Source organism: Triticum urartu, chromosome 2A, assembly GCF_056163025.1.
Source record: "Triticum urartu cultivar PI428250 chromosome 2A, HENAU_Tu73, whole genome shotgun sequence".
Lineage (NCBI taxonomy): Eukaryota > Viridiplantae > Streptophyta > Magnoliopsida > Poales > Poaceae > Triticum > Triticum urartu.
Genome location: NC_141874.1, coordinates 48,440,344 through 48,463,371, shown reverse-complemented (window position 1 = coordinate 48,463,371; position 23,028 = coordinate 48,440,344). Strand labels below are relative to the sequence as shown.

Genomic DNA, 23,028 nt, shown 5'->3' with positions numbered 1-23,028 from the left:
GAGAAGCTGATGAATCCTATAGACGCACGGCTGCAAAATCACAGGCACGGCGGAAACGCCAGCTTGCTACTCTACAGATCTGCTATCAGCACCGCTCCTGGAATAATACAGAAGCACAGGCACCCGCAGTAACAACACACATATGCACCCAATGCATCAAGCTTGTTTCATGCAAACAACAATCACGAAAGCAAAACTGTCAGTAGAACTAGCATAATGATTCAGGAATGTTGCTCGTGCTGAGACGGGCCTCACGCCGCCTCAACAGCAAGAAGGTTCATAACAGTTGATTATTCACGACCTTTGGAGCCAAACGCCTCACAGAAGAACGAAAAAAGAGCAAAAAAAACTTGTACAGGCCAAAACTTTAAGACGGTGTGTGCACAGGCTGGACAACCCGAGCCTGCGAAGGGTTATTTTTGCGATGGTTTCCCACATCAGGGGAACTTGATCGGCTCTGGTTGCAATGCTTTCTTCACCAGCTCCGACTGCTCCTGCACGTGGACCGTCAAGAAGCCGGTGGCTGTGGCGGCCGAAGGCGCCCTGCCCACGTACTTGATGTCCTCAAAAGTGCCCCGCCCGAGGGTCTTCATGGCTGAGTAGAGGCGGGGTGAGATGTAGCTGTATGCGCCCATGTTCATTGGCTCCTCTTGGCACCACACGATCTCCGCATCTGTGTAGATAGCACAAACATGAACAGTCATACAACTAAATATACCCGAGAGAGAAAAATGCAGCATAGAAATTTGGACAGCAACAACTGCTAGCAGACCAGCAGTAGCTACTGTGAGCAATCAGCTACAAATCAGGATTCAGGAAACCAGCCCAGCGAGGTGTGGTACCATCCACAAGTGCCAAAACTGACTATGGTGCTCTCTACAAGCATACTAGTAATAACAATACAGGTGTAACAAAACCAAAGCTCACTGCAAAATAAGCAATGCCACCACAGACAACTTCGCAAATGTGAGGGGAACTACTGAAAAAAAATGGCAAATGCAGGCATTCACAAAAACAATGGACTGGATTTTGAGGAGAAGGACTCATACTTGGATATCTTTTTAGCTCTCTCTGGATAAGGTCATATGGGAATGGGGAAAGTTGCTCAACCCTGCAAATAGCAACATCACTGCGCTCGGACTTTTTCCGCTCATCGTCAAGTTCATAATACACCTGCAATATGACGATTTCAAAAGGGAGTTCATACTTGCACTCAACTGGTCATTTGTTTAGCTTGATTTTGTGCTAAAAGGGAATACATACCTTTCCAGAACATAATACAAGGCGGTTGATGCCCTCCTCAACTTCCTTGTGATCGTTACGGTCCTTTATCAGCCGCTTGAAACGTGTTCCTTGCTTATCAAATCCTGGGTGCCCTTCAACATCATCAAACTCAGAGAGGTTGGATTTACACTCCTTATGCCGAAGAAGGTTCTTGGGGGCAGTCACAATCAGCGGTTTCCGGAAATCCCTATGTATCTAGATCCCACAGACAGAGTATAAGGATTATTTCATGCTAGTAGCTACATGATGACATCTCGCAAAACTTCGGCATAGTGAAAACAAACTAACCTGACGACGCAGCACATGGAAATAGTTTGCAGGGGTTGTCACATTCACAACCTGCCAGTTACACTCCTGTATCTGCTTGCGAAGTGTTGGGTCCATCTCAGGTATGACAAAAGGATTGTCATCACTCATCTGTGGAACAAATTGATAATATCCGGTAAGCAACAAACATTCAAGAACCAATCATACCACTAATCCACAAATAATGAAAACCATCACCATAACAAGTGGAGCTACCAAAAGTTGTAAAACAAACCGTATTTTCTTGAATAGTGACAGGATATCTCAAACAGACAAACAACTATAGCATGCTAGACAATTATCAAAGAAGGATGCAAAACAGGAGACTGCTTCTTACTGGACAGGAATAATTAGCTCCATGATACAGAAAAACAACAAGAACAACTATGTTCCATGAATTACCTGAAGGAAGCGCTCCAAACGGGAGCTGGAGTGTTCAGGACCTTGGCCATCGTAACCATGAGGCAGTAGAACAACAAGGCCAGTTTGGCGCAGCCATTTTGCCTCTCCACTACTCAGAAACTGGTCGAACATCACTTGTGCACCATTGGAGAAGTCACCAAACTGAGCTTCCCAGAGTACTAGCGAATTCGGGTTCTCCATGGAGTAGCCCAATTCAAACCCAAGAACAGCGAATTCAGAAAGTGAACTGCAAAAGGCACATTCATGTACTCAATCCCAGGCAAGAAGCAAATTCTCCTTATTCAAATTGAAACTTGTTACAGGTAAAACAGGAGCTATCTCAAAACTATATATAACTGGAATAATCTAAGTTAGAATATGAAAGGTGACAAGTTAATAAAATTAAGTGGGCGGTTCGAGGCAGCAAGTAAACGTAGAGCTTATCTAAATAATGATACTTTTATCCATTCATGTCTAAAGACAAATGAAAGTAAAGCTTATTGTTATGCTGGTAAGCTGAACAATTATATTCAATAGCAGAGATGGGCCAAATAAACCTACAGAACCAGATATAGTTTCTCCATTTTTGTCTATGAACCACCAGGGAACACAAATGATCTCATAAGCTTCCAAATTTAACAAGTGCAGATAATATTACAGCGGCTAGTAGGATGACACAAATAATAGCTCCATTAGCAGACGTACCTGTTGCTAACAGTAAACAGCTCCTCATTTTGATTCATCACAACATGATCGAGCGGGCAGTATTTCGCCCCAGTTTCCTGGTCATGCACAACCGAATGCCGGTGGCTAAAAGTTCCCCTTTCCACATCCTGTCCACTCAGCCTAACATGGTTGCCTTCAACTATGAGTGCTGCAAATGCAAGGGCTTCGGCAACAGCCCAGTCAATACCTTCACCACTCTCGATCATTGCAGCGCGCTGCTCAAAAATCTTCTTTACTGCTCTGTGGGGCTTGAAGCTTTCAGGCAGAGTAGTAATTGCTTGCCCAACACGTTTCAGTACCTCCGGCTTAACCCTGCAAGGCAAGCATTTCAATGACGATGAATGGCATAACTGTTGAAGACATAAACTACAAGCATAATCAACACAAATAATGCTGTTACCCGGTGTTGCGAACACGTGAAATTTGCTCAGGTGACTTAAAGCCAGTCCAGTAAGCAGAGAGCCAATCCCTCTTGTTGGGAACATAATCTTTGCTTTTAGCGAACTCTTCATTTAGGATTCGGTTCACTTTGTCGTGGATCCTCTGAACATCATCTTTAGTGACTTCACCTGTTTCAAGCAGTTTCTGTTCATAAAGCTTCAATGAACTGGGATGGTTCTTAATGACCTGCCAAAGAATAATTTTCATCAGAAACAGTGAAACGCAGGGTGCTAGAAGCACAAAGCATCAATATCTCTACTCTTATAAAAAACGAAGTTGGTGATGATGGTGTGCCTGCCATCCTGCAATATAGGCCGTCCGATTTATATCTGACAGATAGGAAGGAAACAATGGCAATTTTGCAAAAAGATACCCACACCCCTCTCCAGATTTGCAAATAAGGCCTTCCCTCGTTCATCCTTTTCTCCCACAAGATAAACTACTCATACAAATGAGTCTTGATGCGTGCAACGCATGGGCATCTTGCTAGTCAGCATAAAAGCACAAGTATGATAGAGACAGGAACAAGATAGAGGGTAATCAGATGCAGCTAAAAAGGAATGAGAATTGAGCTGAAGCATCAATATCAGCATAAAAGCACAAGTATGATAGAGACAGGAACACGATAGAGAGGGTAATCATGTATTGATTAGAAACCTAACTACCTAAGTGGAAATGATCAACAACATATGCAAAATACACAGATTCAGTAGCATGGGGATTACCTGATACATCTTTGGCTGTGTGAAGGATGGCTCGTCAATTTCATTGTGTCCAAAACGACGGTAGCAGATCAGGTCAACCACCACATCAGAATGGAAAGTCTGGCGCCACTCAGCTGCAAGTTCGCAGACACGTACAACAGCCTCCAGATCATCACCATTAACATGGAATATAGGGACATTCACGGCCTTTGCCACATCCGTACAGTACTGGGAAGACCTGCCGGCTCTTGGATCAGTTGTGAAGGCAACCTGATTGTTGACAACAATGTGAATGGTTCCTCCAGTAGTGTAGTTTGGAAGGGCACTCAGATGGAGCGTCTCATACACCACGCCCTGCCCAGCAAAGCTACCATCTCCATGAATAAGAATGCCCATGTTCTTTGTCCTGTCATCATCATTGGAGTAGAACTGCTTTGCACGCGTCTTGCCAATGACAACAGGGTCGACAGCCTCCAGATGACTGGGATTGGCGACCAACGACAAGTGGATCCTCTTGCCACCACGGGTGGGCCGGTCGTAGGAGGTACCCAGATGGTACTTGACATCACCGGTTCCAGTGTAGAGCCCATCCTCGCCTTCGACAGGCCTCGTCCCGCCAGCAAACTCACTGAATATCTGAGACAAGGGCTTGCGGACGACGTTCCCCAGCACATTGAGCCTCCCCCTGTGGGGCATGCCAATGACAATGTTCTCGACGCCAAGATCAGCGGACCTGTCGAACATCTCCTTCATGCCGGGGATGAGCGTCTCGCCGCCCTCGAGGCCGAACCGCTTGGCGGTGGCCCACTTGGTGGCGAGGAAGTTCTCGAACTGGGTGCTCCAGATGAGCCTGTCGAGCATGACGAGGCGGCGGTCCTTGGGGTACTCCCTGGGCGCGACGGTCTCGATCTTCTCCCGGAGCCAGTTGCACTTGTCGCGGTCGGGGATGTGCATGTACTCGAAGCCGATGGGCCCGCAGTAGGCGCGCTCGAGCTTGCTGAGGATCTCGCGGAGGGTGAGCACGGGCCGGTTCTCGGAGAGGAAGCCCGCCATCATCCAGACCCCGAGGAAGAACTCGCGGTCGAGGTCGGCCTCGGTGAAGCCGTAGAGCGCGAGGTCGAGGTCCTCGGGCACGGCGCGGTCGTCGAGCCCCAGCGGGTCGAGGGCGGCCTTCATGTGGCCGTTGACCTGGTAGGCGCGCACGAGGAGGAGCAGCTGCATGCTCTCCTGGATGGTCTGGCCGGAGAGGCCGGCGCCGGGGGAGGCCGCCTGGCCGAGGAAGTTGCGGAAGAAGTTGTCCCACGACTCGTCGACCGAGGCCGGGTCCGCCTCCCACGCGCGCTGCAGCTCCTCGAGGTAGACGCTGCTGGTGCCGTCGAGGAAGCTGTCCGTCAGCCTGGAGAGCGGGACGGCCCGCGGGGCCGGCGCCGCGGCCCTGCGGCGGAGCGCGGAGGTGTGGAAGCCCGCGGATCGGGCGCCCGGGGTGGGCATGGTGGCGCGGGCGAGGGCCGCCCGCCGCGCGGCGTGGCGGGCCAGGCCCGTGGCGGCGCGGAGCCACGTCATTGCCGCAGTCGTCCTCCTCCCCTCGCGCTCCTCGTCCTCCTGGATCGAATCGGGCGCGGCGGGGTTATTCAATCGATCGACGGCGGATCGGGGAGAGGGGGAGGGGATGGGGGACGAACCTTGCGCGGTCAATGGCGGCGGCGGCGGCGGGTTGGGCGAAACCCTCGTCGGAATCGAGGGATGGCGAGATTGTTTCGCCTTTTTCTCTGGAGATTTTGTCTTGGGGGAGGGTGCAGCCCCCGATGCGATGCGGTGCTGTACGAGGGGGGGTGGGGGATAGAAAGGGACGAACGGAGTGGGCTCGGGTCAAAAGCGGTGGCGGGTGGGCCCGTCAGTCGGGTCCGGTCCGGTGGGGGGCAGGGGTTCCGGTTCAAAACGTCTCGTGGCTGCGCATTTTTTCTCCTTCTTCTGGAATAAGAAAGCGTGTCGCCGCGCACCGACACGGCGCCGCGTGGTCATCCAGACAACTTTTTCCTTTTGGAACTGTCTTCTGGAGATATTGAGGAATTTAATAATGTCTTGTCTTTGGGATATACTTATCTTCGAATTATTGAGATGATGTCTTTTCTAGCCATTGGTGATGACGAAAATTGAATCAAAGAGATATCTTATATAAACTGTCTTCAAACGCCCATAACATTTGCTTTCATTATCTCTGCTGTTAAACATAAGTTGGTTTGTACGTTCGACTTCCCACGTTTTTGCGTTAACCTAATTAAATCATACTTTTTCCCTCTCCTAAATGAAAAGGCAGAGCACCTGCCACTGCCCGTCAAAAAAAAAAAACCTCAGCTAAATCAAAACCTTCCTTATCTTTCTCTACTCGTATTCAAATAGAATCAAAACTATCAAGACTCTGCCTAGATGCAAACTTTTTTTTCCTTTCCCCGCCCACTGTCAAATCAAATCAAATCAAATCTTCCAAAACTTCACCTAAATCAGAACTTTTTCCTTTTTACCATCCGTAGTCAAGCCAAATCAAATCTTATTAAAATCCACGATATGATGGATGTAAGATTTATGTCAGGCATGAATGACATTGAACCGCTAGAATATGTATGTATGCATCTCTTGCAACACATGTACAGTTAAGCTAGTACTATTTGATAAACATCAAGAAATACAAAGAAGTACACTGAAAGACCTAAACAAGAAGTAAAAAAAATACATCATAGCCTTTCAACGCCATCTGTTTTTTCGCAGGGCCTTTCAACTCCATCTTCTTATCGAGCCACAAGAACACCGGAGAAACAATCATTTGAAAGGAGCGATTGCATAAAAAAGCGGAACATGGTCTCAGCAACAAGCACACCACCATGAGAGGAACCGCGATAGAAACTTGCCGCGAGAGGCAGGACAAAGTACACGCTCAAAGAATGTTGGTTGAGACCCACCCTGTTGAAGATCTGACGTGGAAAGCACATTGATTATTCAGACTATCGTCGTCGACACCATCACATCGTTCGATAAAATGGGGTTGCTCATATCCATGGGACCACACCCTCACAAGCATGTCGCTGGCGTTGGAACAAAACGCGCTGAGACGGGGAAGAGGTTGAGGAGACTTATTCCATCGCCACGATGTCGCTATTGTCTCATCGTCGCTAGGGCACATGAACAAAAATCTACACACACAAAAAGTAAACCTCAAATGAAGAACCGAGTTTGTGCCGTCCTTGATATCGTGTATAAAGTAAATGACTCATTGCAGCCATGGGGCAAAAGGCCAAATACAACTGAGAAGTCATGCAAACTATGTAAAATGATTTTATCGGACTTATTGGAGATGGTCTTAATGACATCACCTTTGCTAGTATTCTAACGTTTTTCATTTTGACATGTTTGCTGTTCTAACGTTGTGTTGACTGGCTCCAGCTATTTATGTGGATGAAGGGTGGACAAAGGGTTATCCGTCCCTTGCACAATTCCTGAGCTGTACATATTTTTCTTGAGCTGTCCATTCTTGATTGACCAAACAAATTCATTAACCTGCCTACTTTGTTTAACAAAGTCTGCAGTTGATTTGACAGAAATCCATTCCGACGTTTCAGAGGATGATACTGAAATCTACAAAATGACCCCCTCACACAAACAAAATGACAGAAGAAATGTGCATCATATAGCTACTGCATCTCTGAAGGGACGCATCCAAACAACTGAAACAATCGACAGCCGGCACAACCCTACCGTCTGATTCACCGGGCATCGTGCATCCGTGCCGAAGAACAGCATGACAACCAAAACGTGAAACCAGACTCTTCCCATGTGCCACTACCATCTGGTTGTGATCTCCCACGCGTGCTACAGCTAAACTGAGATCCAAAAAAACAAGCCTCTATTGTCTACAGAGATCCACAGTGGCTGAGGCAGCAGTGACATTCTCATGTCTGCCACTGAAACTTCGCTGCTAATGGGGAATGTACAGTCAGCGACGCAACGATCGGCACACGACGCTCTTTCTCGAGCATCCGAAAACGAGTGAGCTCGCATCTGGTGTTCTATCATCCCTGGTCCTGCGCAAGGCACTTGTACCTCACTGTTTACAGTCTGCGGTTTACAGTGTATATACAGTCTTCAGTTCACCAGGACAGAAGAGTTGCTAGTGTGACAGCCAGACCTTGGACCAACGCCTCGCTCATCCTGGACGGTTATGGCCGATGCCAAGAAGATCCTGAGGAAGGCATTCACAACGGGAGCGATTAGACATCCACATATAGCTTTATATCAAGAAATAAAACAAAACTATGCATTAATAGACTACTCAACTGAACGCGATATGGGTTTTGTATAACATATATAAACGCGCAGCTCAGGAAAATAAATTCTGGATGCATCATGTGCGTGGTTATAAAACCTACATCTCAGAACTGCGTCTACTGCAGATAGTTAGTGACTTTCTAGTACGAAACAAGTCAGAAATCATATCAAACACTTGGAGGACTCAAAAACCTTAACCATCATGTCAGTAAGCACTGAAGGCAGCACATGGCCCTTTCTGCAAGATTTCTAGTTTATTTGATTTTTATAGCAACCTTGGGTTAGTACAGATCTCACAATGTTCTGTGACCTTTTGTGGCCTGGCCAGACCTCCAAGATTAACATAGCATTGTATCGTATTGGTATCTGGTTTGGAACTACATATTCTGTGCATACCTTGAAATTCATCGTTTCTTCATCAAACAAGACTGGCATATATAGTGCCAATGTAACATTCTTTCTATTGGGAAGATCCTAACTACTCCCTCCGTTCACTTTTATAAGTCGTTTCAGACAAGTGAAATTGAGCTGTTTTGCACAATGTCTGAAACGTCTGCAAAGCCTTATAAAAGTGGACAGAGGGAGTAAATCATTTGCTTACTCAGGAAGTTTTTACACTTCGACATCAATTCATCAAGTAATAAACTGCAAAGCTTCTTATGTGAAAACAGCCAGGGGAACATACTATAACAGATTTTGTAGCCCACAAAGCTACAGGCAGAGCAAGAGACCATTATCCAAATATAAGTGAGGCCAAAGGTGACAAAATAAAGGATGGACTCTTCCCTACCTGACAAGCTTTGTTCTTAGCTCTGGTTTCAGCTGTGCTGGGGATATCATGGTTTGGCTTGTTGAATCTCTTTTCCCGTCGATCACAAGAACCCCAGCCATCTGAGAACCTGCCACTTCTTCACACACAGAACAAAAGAAAAAACAAGTTAATAGCACCAAGGACCGGTGGATCTGCATGCAGAATGAGTTTGCAAATGCATACAAAATGACATACTGCATAGATGCTCTGACAAGAAATTCGGCACGGTTTACATTGTGGCTGTCATCAAATTCAATAGAGTGGTCCTTGATTTCAAATGAGATATTGTAGAAGCATGATATTTTTCTCCACCCTGAGATGGGTTAGAGAAGTCACATGATGCACATTGCCACTCCATAATCAGAACTCAAAGTCAGTAACAGCAGTGTAAGAGCTCGGACCTGACTTCTTTATGTATGGGTTCCCACTGATCACGGTGTAGTCGCTTTTATCTAGAATCTGAAACCAAAATGTTGGGAGAGAAGTGTAAACCATGGACTCCGGGCTTTCCATCGCAAGTAATAAAAAGCGAAGAAACTACACTAGCACGTAATGTAGTAAAAGAGAAAGTATTACTTGAATAATTTCTGTAACTAGTAATATAATTTTTATCTCAAATATTGCAGAGTAATGATCTGATGAAGCTCTCTCGATCAATTTGCAACTCCAAACGCCAAGAGTAAACCATAGATCCGAGCTTTCCATCGCAAGTACAAAATGGGGGAAGACACTAGACTAGCATGTAATGGAAGGAATGCCGCAACGATAATTGCGCAGAAGGTAAACATGTTTGTTTCCCCAATGTAATGTATTACCCGAAATAATCTTCGATCAACTGCAGTCTATAATTTGCATCACAAATATGCCTGAGTAGTCACCCAATCAAGCTTTCTCGGCGAATTTACAACCCCTAAGGTTCGTCGCAACAAAAAAACACAAACGAGACGAGTGTATTGTTCCGATGAAGCAGGCAGGCAGGCAGGCAGAGAGAGTATCGTACCGAGACGGCTACCTCCTGGTACTTCCTGAAGCTGGCGACGGACGCGGCAGCGGAGGGGAAGAGGCCGTGCGGGGCGGCGGCGGCGGCGACGGGGCTCCCCGCCGCGCCGGGCTCCGTGACCCAGGGCAGCTCGGGGTGCGGGCTCTGGACGAGCATCAGCGGCCTGGAGGCGTCGGGCGCCATGTAGGGCGGGGGAGACGAGGGCGACGGCGGGGGCGGGGGCGGCGTGGCGCGGCCGCGGCCGCGGCCGTGGGAGGCGGCGACGCGCGGGAGCTTGAAGGGGCGGGCGGGCTGCAGCACCTCGCCGCGGTGGGGGTCGTCGTGGGGGGCGGGCCACAGGGAGACGGCGGGGGAGGAGGGCGGCGGCATGGGCAGCGCCCGGCGCGAGGCCTCGGCCACGGCCGTGTCGACGGAGGCCCAGAGCGCCGCGTCGTCGAGGTCCCGGTCGTCCATGGCGGTGGAGGAGGAGTGGGATTGGGGATTGCCGTCTCGTCTGATCTCGCTCGCAGCAGTCCAATTCGAAATTCGAGAAGGGAAAGCGGGTGGCTAGCTGGGCCTGGCTGGGCTTTTGATCTCCCGTGCAGCCCAGAGCGCGGCCCATGTAACTTATATTCAGCCTAAGCAGCCCAATACAATTACAAAAAAAAACGAGAGCAACTAGTTAACGAGCGCTCTTTCGGGAGTCTTGCAACGATCAGCGCTACTTGGCGCGCTCTCGGCCATTCGCCATGTGTCGTGCTCTAGACGCTCCCTTCGGATTTTGTTTTTTTATTTTTCCACACGCGTTTTCGGCTTTTTAAACGGTTTTTTCCGGGTTTTTTCGACGTTTTGGTTTTCCCCCGGTCTTTCTTAGCTTTTCGATAAAAAAAAATTCGAAAAAAAAAAAATTGCGCGAAAAAACGCGTTTTCTTTTTTTTTTTCCTTTTGCAAAAGTCACGGTTTTTCTTCCGCGAGAGGCACGGTTGTGCTTTATCGAGAGTCACGGCCGTGCCTTTCGGAAACGAAAAAAACGCGTTTTCTGTTTTTTTTTCTTTTGCGAGAGTCACAGTTTTTCTTACGCGAGAGGCACGGTTGTGCTTTTGCGAGAGTCACGGCCGTGCCTCTCGGAAAGGGAAAAACAAAACGCGTTTTTTGTTTTTTTTTATTTCGTGAGAGTCACGGTTTTGCTTTCGCGAGAGGCATGGTTGTGCTTACGCGAAAGTCACGGCTGTGCCTCTTGGAAAGGGAAAAAGATACGCGTTTTTTGTTTTTTTCTTTCACGAGAGTCACGGTTTTGCTTCCGCGAGAGGTACGGTTGTGCTTTCGCGAGAGTCACGGTCGTGCCTCCCAAAAAACGAAAAAAAAAACGCGTTTTCTATTTTTTTTCCACGAGAGTCACGGTTTTGCTTTCACGAGGCATGGTTGTAATTTCGCGAGAGGCACGGGCGTGCCTCTTTCGGAAAGGGAAAAAAACCGTGCTCCTGGTTCGGTTTTTTCGCCCGGTTTTTTTATGAAAAAAAAAGTTCGTCAAAACCTATCAATATGGGATCTAGTTTTGAAGATCTCGACGCGAGGAATCCAATGGTGAAAACGGTTCAAGATTTGGACGCACAGTTTAAGAGATAAAACGTTTTGAATAAACGGATCTACGAAAAAAAGGAAAACTCTGAGGTTACGACAAGTGGTGCGCTGCATGTGCTCCACTTGTCGCGACCTGAGAAAGTGAAGTGTTCTTTGCAACGAGTACTCCTTAATTAGTGATTTCGAAAAAAAAAACAGGTTCTCCCCATCATCAGACTGGCCATGTTTAATGGAAGAAACCTTGGTATCCTGGAAAAAAAAGGAAGAATCCTTGATGCTACATCCAAAATTTCAAAAAATAATAATATCCAGACCACACAAAAATACCACCAATGAACAGAGAATAATAGTGATTCGTACACCCAAAAAACTGAACAAAAACAAAAATTCCATTCACTGCACTGACCTACACTAAGCCAGCAGCACACTGCTGTACAGAAGTGGCAGAAGCATGTATGTACACAGGAGGGCTCTACATATCTACTAGCTAGTTGCAAGCTGAAGACAGCAGCTCGAGAATCGCCATCATCATCATCATCATCATCATTCACCACTGAGGCTCAGAGAGCCAGTCCTGAATGGCGAACCGGAGGGCGTGGTTGGGGGTGAGGCCGAGGTACTTCAGCTTCAGGTCGGCCACGGCCCGGCCATCCTCGATCCACTCGCGGATGGCGCGCCCCTCGTACGTCACCCCGTCCGCGGCCACCTGAGGATCATCCATGATTTCCTTGAGAATTGGGCACAGGAAGAAGGACGGTACTGGCCGCCCCCTGATCAAATGCAGCTGCTCCAGTTCTCGTAGTGTTTCCTGAGTCAGCTCCGGCCTGTCTCCGCTGCACTCGAGCCCGAACTCCGCTAGTCTTCGGGCCGCCTCCATTGGCCACTCCCCAGCCGTTGGATCCAAGATCGACGACAGCTTTCCGCAGGACAGAGCGTACCTTACTTCAGTAACAAGGCCTGGGCCAGGCTGTTTACCAGTTAGTAGCTGCAGTATCACTGTACCGAAGGAGCTGATATCGGACTTGTGTGCCAGCGGGCCAGAATCAGATGCTGGATGATCCTTCGAGTCTTCCTCTGTCAATGTACCGAAATCGGCTATCTTGCAGTGGAAGTCGGAATCTAGAAGCACGTTCTCGAGATTCAGGCCACCGTGAACCATCATCTGTGGTTTACATGAATGCAGGAACAGCAGAGCACTTGAGATCTCCGCCACAATGCGTGCACGGATTTTCCATGGCAACGGCGGGGTACTGTTGAGTTCGCCGAAGAGATGGTCATGAAGGCTCCCGTTTTTCGGATACTCATAGGCAAGACAGAGTGCCTCCGGGCATACCCCAACCAGTGTCACTAGATGAGGGTGCCTCACTTTGTTTAGGATGTACACCTGCAATACAAAAAATGAAAAAAATCCCGTCAGATAAATAATAGTTAGTGTTACACAAACCTATTTTATTACAACCATTGAAGAAAATCTGAAACTAAAGATCACTTTAAAAGGAATTTCCTTATTATATTAGCCATCACAACTCACAAGCAGAACATATATACAACAGACTAAGTAAATGGCTCAAGCAAAGTAGACCAAACATATTGCTTAGTGTCCACAGTACTTCAAACTTGATTATGTTCGAAGGAGAAAGTTATATATATTCACGGATTTAGTTGTTGGTTTGTTTCAGTTCATATGACAACAGACATGGAACTACAAAATCCGGATAAATTCTAGAAAAAAAAAGCAACCTAAAACTACAAAGTTCTGGATAAATCTAGAGAAAATGCATCCTTAGATTATTCGTCAAAACACGTATAGTTCCATTTCATGAATATCACTGCCTTTTGGCTTTCAAAATTTCATGATGCCATGTTCAATAATTGACTAATCACTAATGCACATCATCAAATATAACAGCATAAGAAGCAGGGTAACGGGAGTACCTTCCGCTGGAATTGCATCGAGCTCTTAATGCTATCTGGGTGCAACCTATGAATCATCACACTCCTGTTCATAACCTTTCCTTTGTAAATGCACCCATGACCTCTTGGACGTAATTTGAAGCTCTCTGAGAATTTACATGTTGCAGCTTGCACATCTAACAGTGTCAATTGTCTAAAGGTGTATGGATCATCACCAACAGCAATTGAACTGCAGTTCGGCAACTTGGAATGGCTGTATGTGCACCCTTCTTTGACATGGTTGGTATGTCTATCTTCACCGTTATGAGCCTTTGTTCTTTCCTGCTTGAGAATATTTATGGAAGATTGAATCACCTCGAGCTCCGCCACAGCTTCATCCATCCGAAGGCTCATGTTTTTAGCACGAGCATCTAGGATGTCTAATCTTCTCATAGAAGAGTCCAACACAGCCGTAGCTTTTTCTTTACTTCTTGCCAGATCTTCATGCTGCTTTCTCGTGGCTATGAATAAACTTTCAAGTTCCTCCCTTATTTTTATTTCTCGTTTTTTAGAAGACTCAGAAGCTTTTACCTGATAAAAGAGCAGAAGCCAGGTAAGCAAAGAATAAATGCGTAGTTTCCTTTATGGTATTCAAAATGGAATGTTAGGAGCTGCACAGTAAAAAGAATCGAGCAATTTAGTTAAAAAGGATAGCTTATGTTAGATGGTGACAATAGGTGGCTGCATACCCTGACAAAAGCATTGGCCACTTTTGACTCTATTTCTTTGCGCTTGAGAAGCTCAAGAAAAGCTTCCTTCCTTGATCCCTCAGCTTCAACCATGACTTGCTTGAGATTTGCATCCAACATTTCCTGATAGATATCATTAACTTTAAGTTTTAACACAGTAAGATCAACTCCAAGTACAAAACTAGCAAAATAGAAATGAAGCAGAAGGGCCACCTTAGAATGTAGCTGCAATGCTCCCCCAAGTACAGAGGAATCAGGCCAGAGGGTTGAGTTGAATGCAGATTCTGCATCCTGTAAATTTGATATTCTCATATTGTAGAAATGGTTGGCATCAGCTCCAAGAGCTCCATAATCGTTCACTCGACCATTATCTGATACAGTGCCGTCAGCAAGCATGGGTTCAGCACCGTTGCTATTTGGGCTGAACCTAGTCCTCTTTCTGGTCATCATAATATCATCCTGGTTGTAGACTGAGATACTGTTGCCAATGGCTGCACTTGCTTCTCTGGTCCAGATGTGTCTTCCTCTCCATACAAACCAAATTTCACAAAATGCTGGAGCATTCTTTGCCATAAAATATTCCTTGTTGTGGCCTGCCTTTAACTTGAAGCAACTGCATTTACGGATAGAGAGCATTGAAGTTAGGACAGTGACAAAACGAGACCACCGGGAAAAACTACATCTCCACAAACTCAGCAACTGGATAATGGTCATTGTTCATATTTCGATGAAGAACACCCCAAGACAACAATGACAACGGGCATGTGGATGCTATTCTTTTGGCAATGGCAGCATCATGTACACAACATTGTTCTTCTTTTAGTGAATTATGAAGCATCTCCACATCTTACTATGAACTTGTGTTTGATGTGTTTGCAAAACAGAATAGTATGGAAGGACTTAACTAGCCGGTGTTGATTTTCTCCGTAATCACTTTCTTATCCTAGTTTTATCAGTGCTTTTTCATGGTTAACTGAACATGGTCAAAGACTCCGAGGCAGGTTGGCAGAATACACATTCTTTTTTTCTGATCATGTAACCCACTTAGTGATTAACATGTTTCAACAGCACACAATTCCTTGTGTAGCACAGGCAAGAAGATCATGTCGTGTTTAAATCGTAGTCGATGAGAGTCTGAGCGGTGCTTACTTATCCGGTATAGAACCCATGACAAGCTTTGTGACCCCATGATCCCTGACCAAGGCGACGATGCCGTCGTTGATCTGCTCGTTCTCTGTTACAAGAACAGTTGCCTGCACCTGTGTGTGGCCAAAGGAAACTGTTATTGCTACTTACTCAGCCTGGCCAGCTAGTTACTTGCTATGAATCTGCAGTACTAGCAATTATAATCTGTAAAAGGGAGGAGCAAGTTTTGACAAGGAAATGGAGAGGTACCTGCGCCCTTTGACAGAAGGCGAGGTAGGCGAGGAGGATCCTGTTCCTCTCGTCCCTCTCGGACCTGCGGTGCGACAGGACCAGCTCCTCCGTCGCCTGAGCCGCCGGAATCTTTCCCACTGGAGCAGGCGGGAAGGAACAGTGTGAATTGCTGCTAGGTGCTCCAAGAAAAGAGAAGAGAAGAAAGGTAAAGGGGGCCGAGTGGGATTGGGGGCGTACGGAGGGTGGGGATGACCGGGGAGGGCTGGTGGACGTGGACGAGGGCGAGACGCGCGCAGGCGAACCGTCGGAACGCCCAGCGCAGCAGCGGCAGCGTCTTCTCCGGCGACCGCCCGACGGCGACGTGGAGAAGCGCGCCGGCGCCGGCCTGGTCGCGGCGCAGGAGCGCGCCGGCGCCGCCGTAGACGAACTGGCTCCTGGCCGGGCTGGGCGGCGGCGACGGGCTCAGGATCTCCATAGCCGCACGACCGACGGATCCGCCTCCTCTCCTCTCCCTCTCTCCCCTCTCCCCTCTCCGGCGCCCCCGTCCTTATACTGGCTGCGCGGTCAAGCCGAGATCACCAACCAATCGCGCTTGTGCGTGTCGCTTGCGCCGGAGCAGGGTCGGCGAAACGGACGGAAGTAGTAAGAAAATCGGCTGAGCGGTCAGTGGTGGCTCCGACGGGGCAAAAGAAACCATTTTTCTGGCGATGGGGCAATAGAAAATCAGCCGGAGGCGAAGAATATGCTGGGATCCATGGAGTCAACGCGAGCTCGCGGAGAGCATATGCGGCTGATATACCCCGCCTACTCCCCCCTCCGACCTCAGAAAACGCCTAATCAATCCGCTGAAGAAGTGGCCGATGCTGTGGAACCCTACCACTGGTACAGTGATGGGGGTTTACTAATCAGCGGATCGAGCATCTGGCTGCTTGGATTGACTTGATCCAACATGGAGCGGAGCATATCCATGAGGATTCCCGAGATGGATCGGTCGATCGATCGATCTCCATGCCGTTGCGTGTCAGTGTGCGTAGGTGATCTATGATGAATTGATGATTCTAAATCTATGCCGTGGTTGGCTACTTGTTTTATTGCTTTTCTGCTCTCTCTTGGGTTGTCTTGTCATTCCAGGGTGATCAATTGTTTGCTTGCTGGGTTGAGTTGAGTGGTGGTGGGGGACGAGTCGCGCTTGCCGCCGATTTGTTTATCCGCGTTTGATACCTGGAAGTTGCCTCGAGCGTGCTTGGTTGCTCACCAAGCCTTCTTTCTGCCTCTGGCTTGGGTGAAAATGGGTTGTTTGGTTACTTGCCGGTCTGTATGGCACAAACCTCAAAGCAGTTTTGGTAGGCACGGTGTAGCGCAAAATCTAAAGTTTCACCCTTCTTTCACTCGCTCACCTCTAGCGTTAGGACAAATCCAATCTTAGTTCCCGGCATCGGCGGTGGTGGCGGCAGTGGCTTAGATCTACGGTATCAGCGGTTGCGCAGAGCCGCAAACCAAGCTCTCGGGCACTGGGGCATGCTCCTCCCCTCTGTCAGCTCCTCGTCCCCTTCGTCGTAAGTTGCTATCGTTGTCTCTCCGTCTCGTCCACTTCATCTCCGGCACCGACGGGTCGTCATCGCCATCTTCCATGGCGGTAAAAAAAAGCAGCAAACAACCACCCTCTGTCCCTCCACTTTTAGGTCATTGTGTAAGGTGTAGAGTTGGTTTCACTAGAACGAACAGATGAAGCTTGTGACTCATGCGGCAACACTCACATATGTGATTCAAACCTGACTCTTTTTGGTCCACATGAGGGCAGTTTGTCGAAGAGAGAGGAGGGTGAATTTAAACTACAACTACAACCATAACAATGTAGAGGCTACATACATGTTTCGAATGAGAAGAGCCCCTTTTTATCAAGCTTGTGAAGACGTTTAGGGAGAAGGAGTTGCTAAAAGGCAGCACCCACACATATGTGGAAGAGGAAGTAGCAAATGTTCCTTCATGTTGTAGGTCATAGCAAGAGGTTCAGTGATCCAGAACACATTCAGGAGATTTAGTGAGATAATTTCTCGATATTTCGTAAGACTTGTATGCGGTCGAAGGGCTCAAATGTGAGATGATCAAACAGTACTAATTGTTACGTATTGATCAAACTCCTTTGAAGATACGAACGAGCTATAGATGATATACATATTTACTTTCAAAAAAAAAGATGATATACATATTTCAAGGTTGGTAGTACTAACTATTAGTTCATGCCATGACATAATTGTATTGTTATGAACCATACAATTTGTTTATGTCATCGCAAGATTGTATTGGCACAATTGAAGGTACTCATGCGACTGCAGCCATCGATAGGCGGGGCCAAAACACGACAATCCCACAATGCATAGGTCCAATAGTCGACCGAACCCACTAGAGAAATGAGCTGACCATCGTTGATCCTAGAGACCACATGCGAGGCCCTCTTGACAGAGAAACAAGATCAGCAAGTGCCCTCGCAATGCTCGTAGTTAGCGTCGCATAACATGAAGGATGCCGACTGCCAAAACCATGCATGCAAACGGCTGGACCGCCATGGCGTTAGGGCATCTCTAGCCGCGCCCTCAGGAAGGCCTCCCCATGCGATTTTTTCGTACCGGTATTAAAAAAACGGCAGTCGCGTTTTCAGGAGCCCGATTTTCCCGGTCTGGGCCGAAAACAGCCGGCGGATCCAGGTCGAACCCGACGCGTTGAGGGGCGCCTGGGGGCGCCAGAGCGAACTGTTTTGGCGCGAAACAGCCACGGGCCCGCCGCGTCAGCGACACGGCGCCTCGTCTTCCCCCAATGGCCTCGGTTCCTGTGGGGAATCAATGCCAAGCCTGCCGCCGGTCAGCCTTACCATTGATTCCTCACGGGCGGCGCGTCACGGGACGGCGCGCCGACGCCTCCCCTCCCTCGCACGCATACACACGGGTGCGGCGCGGCTATATAGCTGGTGGCCCGCACTCGCATGTGCCCACACTAGCCCCGCCCCTCGCCGCCACCCAGCTCCTCCCTCTCCCTACTTCTCCCGAGCGCCGCCGCCCAGCCCCTCCCTCTATCTCTCTACCTCTTCCGAGCCCGTCGCCATGGCGGAACGCTACCCCGGAGACGAGGCGGCGGCCAACGGCTTCGGCCGCCGTTCGCTCCGTGAATAGGAGTCCTGGCTCCTGTTCCAGGCGAACATCCCGGCGCCGCCGGACATGCGCGCCGGGCCGACGGGGTGGAGGCTCAGCGCCGGGGGAGTGCCCATTCCCCCGTTGCCCGACGCCGTGGCGAAGCCGAAGTACTTCGCCGAGGAAGTCGAGGTCGTGCGCGCCTCCCTCACCGACGCCCAACTCTCCCTCCCCCAGTACGCCGCCGACAACCACGCGGCTTGGGCGGCGTATTTCGAGCGCCGCCAGCAGCAGCGCTTGGCGTCCATCAACGGCGCGCCGGTGGTTGGCGGCCGGCAGAACAGCGAGGGGCGCCACCTGTGGTGGGGTGTCCCCGGCCGCACACACGAGGGCGTGCTGACGTACCTCGAGGGCGGCAACCACCCGCCGTTGGCGTACCCGGCGAGGGCGGCCACCCCGGCGCAGCACCAACGCGCCGGGCCATGGGCGCCAAGGAGGTTCGGGCCCTCCTCCTCTTCTTCCTCCTCCCGATCTTCATCGCACTCCTCCGGCACTCCTGCCCTGCTCGGCGTCAAGGCCGAGCCCGCGGCGGAGACGCCGCTCGGCCGGCGCACTCGCAGCGTCGGCATCGTCATCAACGAGGGTGGTCGGCGCGCCTACTCGTCGGCTCCTCCTCCGCGCTTCGTCAAGCCAAAGACGGAGCCGGGGCTCGCGCCGGTGAAGACGGAGCCGGGGCTCGCGCCGGTGAAGGAGCCGGCCGCGCCGGTGAAGGAGCCGGCCGCGCCGGTGATGACGGAGCTCGACGACGACGACGCGGCCCTGGAATGGGCGCGCAGGGACTCCATAGCAATGGAGAAGGAGCGCCTGGAGAAGGCGAAGGAGCGCCAGCGCGCCGCCCTGTTTCGCTTCGCAGAGCGTCGACGTGGCCGCGACGAAGGCGGAGTCGTCGTCATCTGCGACAGCGACGACGACGACGACGATGCGCCGCCACCAGTCCGCCATGGCGACGCCGGGCAGGGGTCCAGCAGGGGCGCCCGCGTCAAGGAGGAGAAGGCCGACGACGACGATGGTGGCGACGGCGGCGACTTCAGCCAGTTTTTCCTTTAGATTAGTTTATGTATATGTGCTATGTAATGAAAATCCGCGAACTTCGCCGAAATGTGCCGAAATTTATCGTGTTTGGCCGAAATTTATCGTGTTTGGCCGAATTTCATCGTGTTTAAGCCGAACTTTGCCGAACTTCTTTTATTTTAAAACGTGCCTGGGGACGGCCCTGGGGCCGGCGGCTGAGGACCAACTCGCCCCCAGACCCAATTTTTGCACCGGCTCACCCCCCAGACGGCGATTTTAGGCGCCCCCTGTGGGGCCAATGACTGGAGATGCCCTTAGCGGCCGTCAGCTGGCCCTCCCCGTCCTGGCCGATCCCAATAGTGGGCTCCTCTTGTCCATCACTACCACCGCCGACGGCTCGCCTCTGAGAGACTACCAATGCCTCTGCGCTGTCTGTGCTGGGTGGCATGAACATTTTTTCAAAAATGCGATGAACATTTTAGAAAAAAACTTGCGAACATTTTTAGTGTTATGAAGTATTTTTAATGTCTTGTACTTTTTAAAATGTTATCATTTTTTAATTATGTGAACAGTTTTTTGTTTTCATGAACATATTTTTCAACTTTTCAACATTTTAAAATGGCATGTATATTTTTTAAAATGGTACATGCATTTTGAAAAATTACATGAACAGCTTTTTTTTACTTGTCATAATTTTGTCTACAATTATGTGAAGGACATGTTTATAAACGTGTGAACATTTTGCCAAATGTCACGAACATTTATGGACCGAACAATTTGTCTTTTAAAACGGACATGCTATAATGCACGATGAAATTTACTTGTCGCTGCCTTAGTACAAATTCATATTGGAGGGAGTATATTAGTACTATATAAAAGTAAAAATCGAACGAACCAACCCGTACATATAACACGTGCACATAACGAATCAACAAACTGAAGAAAAAAAAAACGAATGAGCACTGAAAGGAGTTCTCTACCAGGCCAGGCCGGCAGAGGCTCCCCGTCCCGGACACGTGCAACCGCAGGAAGGTTGGGGATTTGAAACCTTTAGGTCTCCTTTGGTTTGTAGGAATGTTATAAGGTATGATTTGTAAAGAAAAAATTTCTTTAAAGCCATTTGATTTATAAGAATGGATTTCTATTTCTATATAGGATAAGAATCAATCCTTCTTATTTTAAAGGAAAAAATATTAACTTAGACTCAATGGAAAAATTTATATCCTATGCATAAAATGACATTTCTTTCTCATTTTTTTTGAGAATCAAGAGCTTTATTAATTTAACCAACGGGATTACAATCCTTCATCACACAGGCCGTGAGGAAGGTCGGAACATAGTTGATCCAAATACACCGACGTTTAGAGGAGTTACATTGTTTAGCACAAAGATGAGCTAGTTCGTTCGCTTCCCTCGGAATGAAGGACAATCGAGACTCCTCAAAATTCCCGCAAAGCTCTTGGATTTCCTTAATCATGGTAGCTATCTCCAAGCGGTCATTCGCTGGAGAATCCCACAGTTTAACCACAATTTGGGCATCAGTTTCCATATGCACTTTCCTATACCCCAAATCAAACGCAAGCTGGGCGCCATTTCGTATTGCATACGCCTCCATGGACATAGCAGAAAGTCCATTCTCATACCAAATTGCCTGAGCACGAATTAGCTTTCCTTCGTGGTCGCGCACACCTAGTCCCGTGCCTCCCTGATGGGAGTCCTCTTGAAACGAGCCATCTACATTTATCTTCAGGGTGGCTTGGTCCGGCGGCTTCCATCTCTGTACCTCCTTATTGGCGACTGTTATCATCTTTTTCCCGGTCGCCGCTAGATCAGCAGCAACATCTGTTGCCCATTTAACTGATTGCATCAAGGATCTTGTGGTCTCACCATGTGTGCGTGCATTTCTTTCTGTCCAGACAGCCCAGGCACCACATAGAATTACACATGCATCTGACTGCTTAACCTTGTCATGATCCACCATATCCACAACCCATGTTTCAGGACTTAACACTAGTAGCTTAACTGACGTAGCTTGCTTGACCTCCTGCCAAAATAATTTTGCCCAAGTGTAAGGGCATATTTATCCCTAAGGTGTTTTGGTGATTGATGACAATGCGTTTGCGGACTAATCGTGTGCCTTGAGTATCCTAGACGTTTTATCGCTAGGCACAAGACGGTTTGGTGCCCCTCGAAGACTGTTGAAGACGGCGTCTTTCTACGTTTCTTTCTGGTGGATTTGAGTCGTAGGAAAGCCGTACTATTAAGAGGGGGTCCGTGTCGGAAAGGTTTGGGTGGAATCATCACGTACACGTTCTCTTCCTTGTCCCCTCCTTTCCCCTGCACTTTGGAGCATCCTCCGTTGATCTTCTTTTCCCTTGTCCTGACTGCTGTTGGTGGGCTTGCGGTAGTACTGCTCATTGTTGAGCGGTAGTACCGCAGGCACCCGCGGTAGTACCGCACTTCGGCGCGGTAGTACCGCTCCTCTGGAGCCGCAGTACCGTGGCCCCCAGGCCAAGTACCGACCCTTCGCGGTAGTAGGGGCGGATGTAATTTTTTACATCCGCGCCACTGCGGTAGTACCGCATTCCTTGCGCGGTAGTACCGTGCGCGGCCTGGATCAGCTGCCAGGTGGTAGTACTGTGTCAGGTTTTTGCTTCTTCCGTTTACCAGCGGAAGTAGGCACGGATGTACCTTTATCCGCGCTCTTCCCAAGCTAGGGGTTTCCTGCCTTGCGGTAGTACCGCAAGGGGGAGCGGTAGTACCGCGCCCGCGGTAGTACCGCCCTCAGCTCTTGTGCTATAGGTCTGCCCTAGCTGCTGCTGGTGCTGCGGTAGTACCGCGGGCCTGCACGATAGTACCGCGTGGCCTTGCGGTAGTACCGCTTGTCAGCAAGTGGAAGTACCGTGTGGACCTGCGGTAGTACCGCTGGTATGGGGCGGTAGTACCGCTGGTTGCGGGCTGGTTGGTGGATAACGGTTGGATTGTTGCCCCCACTATAAAAGGGGGTCCCCTTGTTCTCCGTTGACTTGCCTCTTCCAACCCTAAGCTCCATTGTTGCTCTAAGCTCCATTTTCGCCCGATCTCACTCCCTAGCCAATCAAACTTGTTGATTTGCCCGGGAGTGGTTGAGAAGGCCCCAATCTACACTTCCACCAAGAGAAAATTGATTCCCCCACTAATCCCTTGCGGATCTTGTTACTCTTGGGTGTTTGAGCACCCTAGACGGTTGAGGTCACCGCGGAGCCATAGTCCATTGTGG

General features: G+C 49.0%; 3 protein-coding genes across 6 annotated transcripts; all 3 read right to left on the bottom strand.

Moving 5' to 3' along the window:
• Positions 1–187: 187 nt before the first annotated feature.
• On the bottom strand, positions 188–5,700 carry LOC125535452 (uncharacterized). Its single transcript, XM_048698500.2, has 9 exons — positions 5,546–5,700; positions 3,885–5,465; positions 3,119–3,345; positions 2,698–3,030; positions 1,993–2,239; positions 1,573–1,701; positions 1,264–1,479; positions 1,050–1,173; positions 188–673 (listed from the first exon to the last, which is right to left on the bottom strand). The coding sequence occupies exons 2-9, from the start codon at positions 5,424–5,426 to the stop codon at positions 438–440; spliced, it is 3,054 nt and encodes a 1,017-aa protein (XP_048554457.2). The 5' UTR covers positions 5,427–5,465; positions 5,546–5,700; the 3' UTR covers positions 188–437.
• Positions 5,701–7,523: 1,823 nt separating this feature from the next.
• On the bottom strand, positions 7,524–10,491 carry LOC125540886 (peptide transporter family protein). Of its 3 annotated transcripts, none has more exons than XM_048704419.2 (5): positions 9,995–10,491; positions 9,396–9,453; positions 9,190–9,307; positions 8,974–9,091; positions 7,524–8,097 (listed from the first exon to the last, which is right to left on the bottom strand). In XM_048704419.2, the coding sequence occupies exons 1-5, from the start codon at positions 10,445–10,447 to the stop codon at positions 8,062–8,064; spliced, it is 783 nt and encodes a 260-aa protein (XP_048560376.1). In that variant the 5' UTR covers positions 10,448–10,491; the 3' UTR covers positions 7,524–8,061. The 3 variants fall into 3 exon arrangements, with proteins under 3 accessions (XP_048560376.1, XP_087395669.1, XP_087395670.1); XM_087539543.1 differs by having other exon boundaries at positions 10,007–10,491; XM_087539544.1 differs by lacking the exon at positions 9,190–9,307.
• Positions 10,492–11,865: 1,374 nt separating this feature from the next.
• On the bottom strand, positions 11,866–16,751 carry LOC125535450 (U-box domain-containing protein 33). 2 transcript variants are annotated; one of them, XM_048698499.2, is made up of 7 exons: positions 15,811–16,749; positions 15,592–15,710; positions 15,346–15,455; positions 14,410–14,809; positions 14,197–14,319; positions 13,490–14,038; positions 11,866–12,938 (listed from the first exon to the last, which is right to left on the bottom strand). In XM_048698499.2, exons 1-7 carry the CDS (start codon positions 16,046–16,048, stop codon positions 12,102–12,104), a joined length of 2,376 nt encoding a protein of 791 aa, XP_048554456.2. In that variant the 5' UTR covers positions 16,049–16,749; the 3' UTR covers positions 11,866–12,101. The 2 variants fall into 2 exon arrangements, with proteins under 2 accessions (XP_048554456.2, XP_087399141.1); XM_087543015.1 differs by having other exon boundaries at positions 14,197–14,809; positions 15,811–16,751.
• Positions 16,752–23,028: the final 6,277 nt, after the last annotated feature.

Excerpts from the sequence above, each read along its gene's own strand:
- LOC125535452 (XM_048698500.2), bottom strand. The coding sequence starts at position 5,426 with ATGACGTGGCTCCGCGCCGCCACGGGCCTGGCCCGCCACGCCGCGCGG. Across the intron at positions 1,174-1,263 it reads TTGTATTATGTTCTGGAAAG|GTGTATTATGAACTTGACGA; the intron begins GTATGTATTCCC and ends GTCATATTGCAG. Across the intron at positions 674-1,049 it reads AGAGCTAAAAAGATATCCAA|ATGCGGAGATCGTGTGGTGC; the intron begins GTATGAGTCCTT and ends CTATCTACACAG.
- LOC125540886 (XM_048704419.2), bottom strand. The coding sequence starts at position 10,447 with ATGGACGACCGGGACCTCGACGACGCGGCGCTCTGGGCCTCCGTCGAC. Across the intron at positions 9,454-9,994 it reads ACCAGGAGGTAGCCGTCTCG|ATTCTAGATAAAAGCGACTA; the intron begins GTACGATACTCT and ends TTTTGGTTTCAG. Across the intron at positions 9,092-9,189 it reads CTTGTCAGAGCATCTATGCA|AAGTGGCAGGTTCTCAGATG; the intron begins GTATGTCATTTT and ends CTGTGTGTGAAG.
- LOC125535450 (XM_087543015.1), bottom strand. The coding sequence starts at position 16,048 with ATGGAGATCCTGAGCCCGTCGCCGCCGCCCAGCCCGGCCAGGAGCCAG. Across the intron at positions 15,711-15,810 it reads CCCGGTCATCCCCACCCTCC|TGGGAAAGATTCCGGCGGCT; the intron begins GTACGCCCCCAA and ends CGCCTGCTCCAG. Across the intron at positions 14,039-14,196 it reads TGGCCAATGCTTTTGTCAGG|GTAAAAGCTTCTGAGTCTTC; the intron begins GTATGCAGCCAC and ends CTCTTTTATCAG.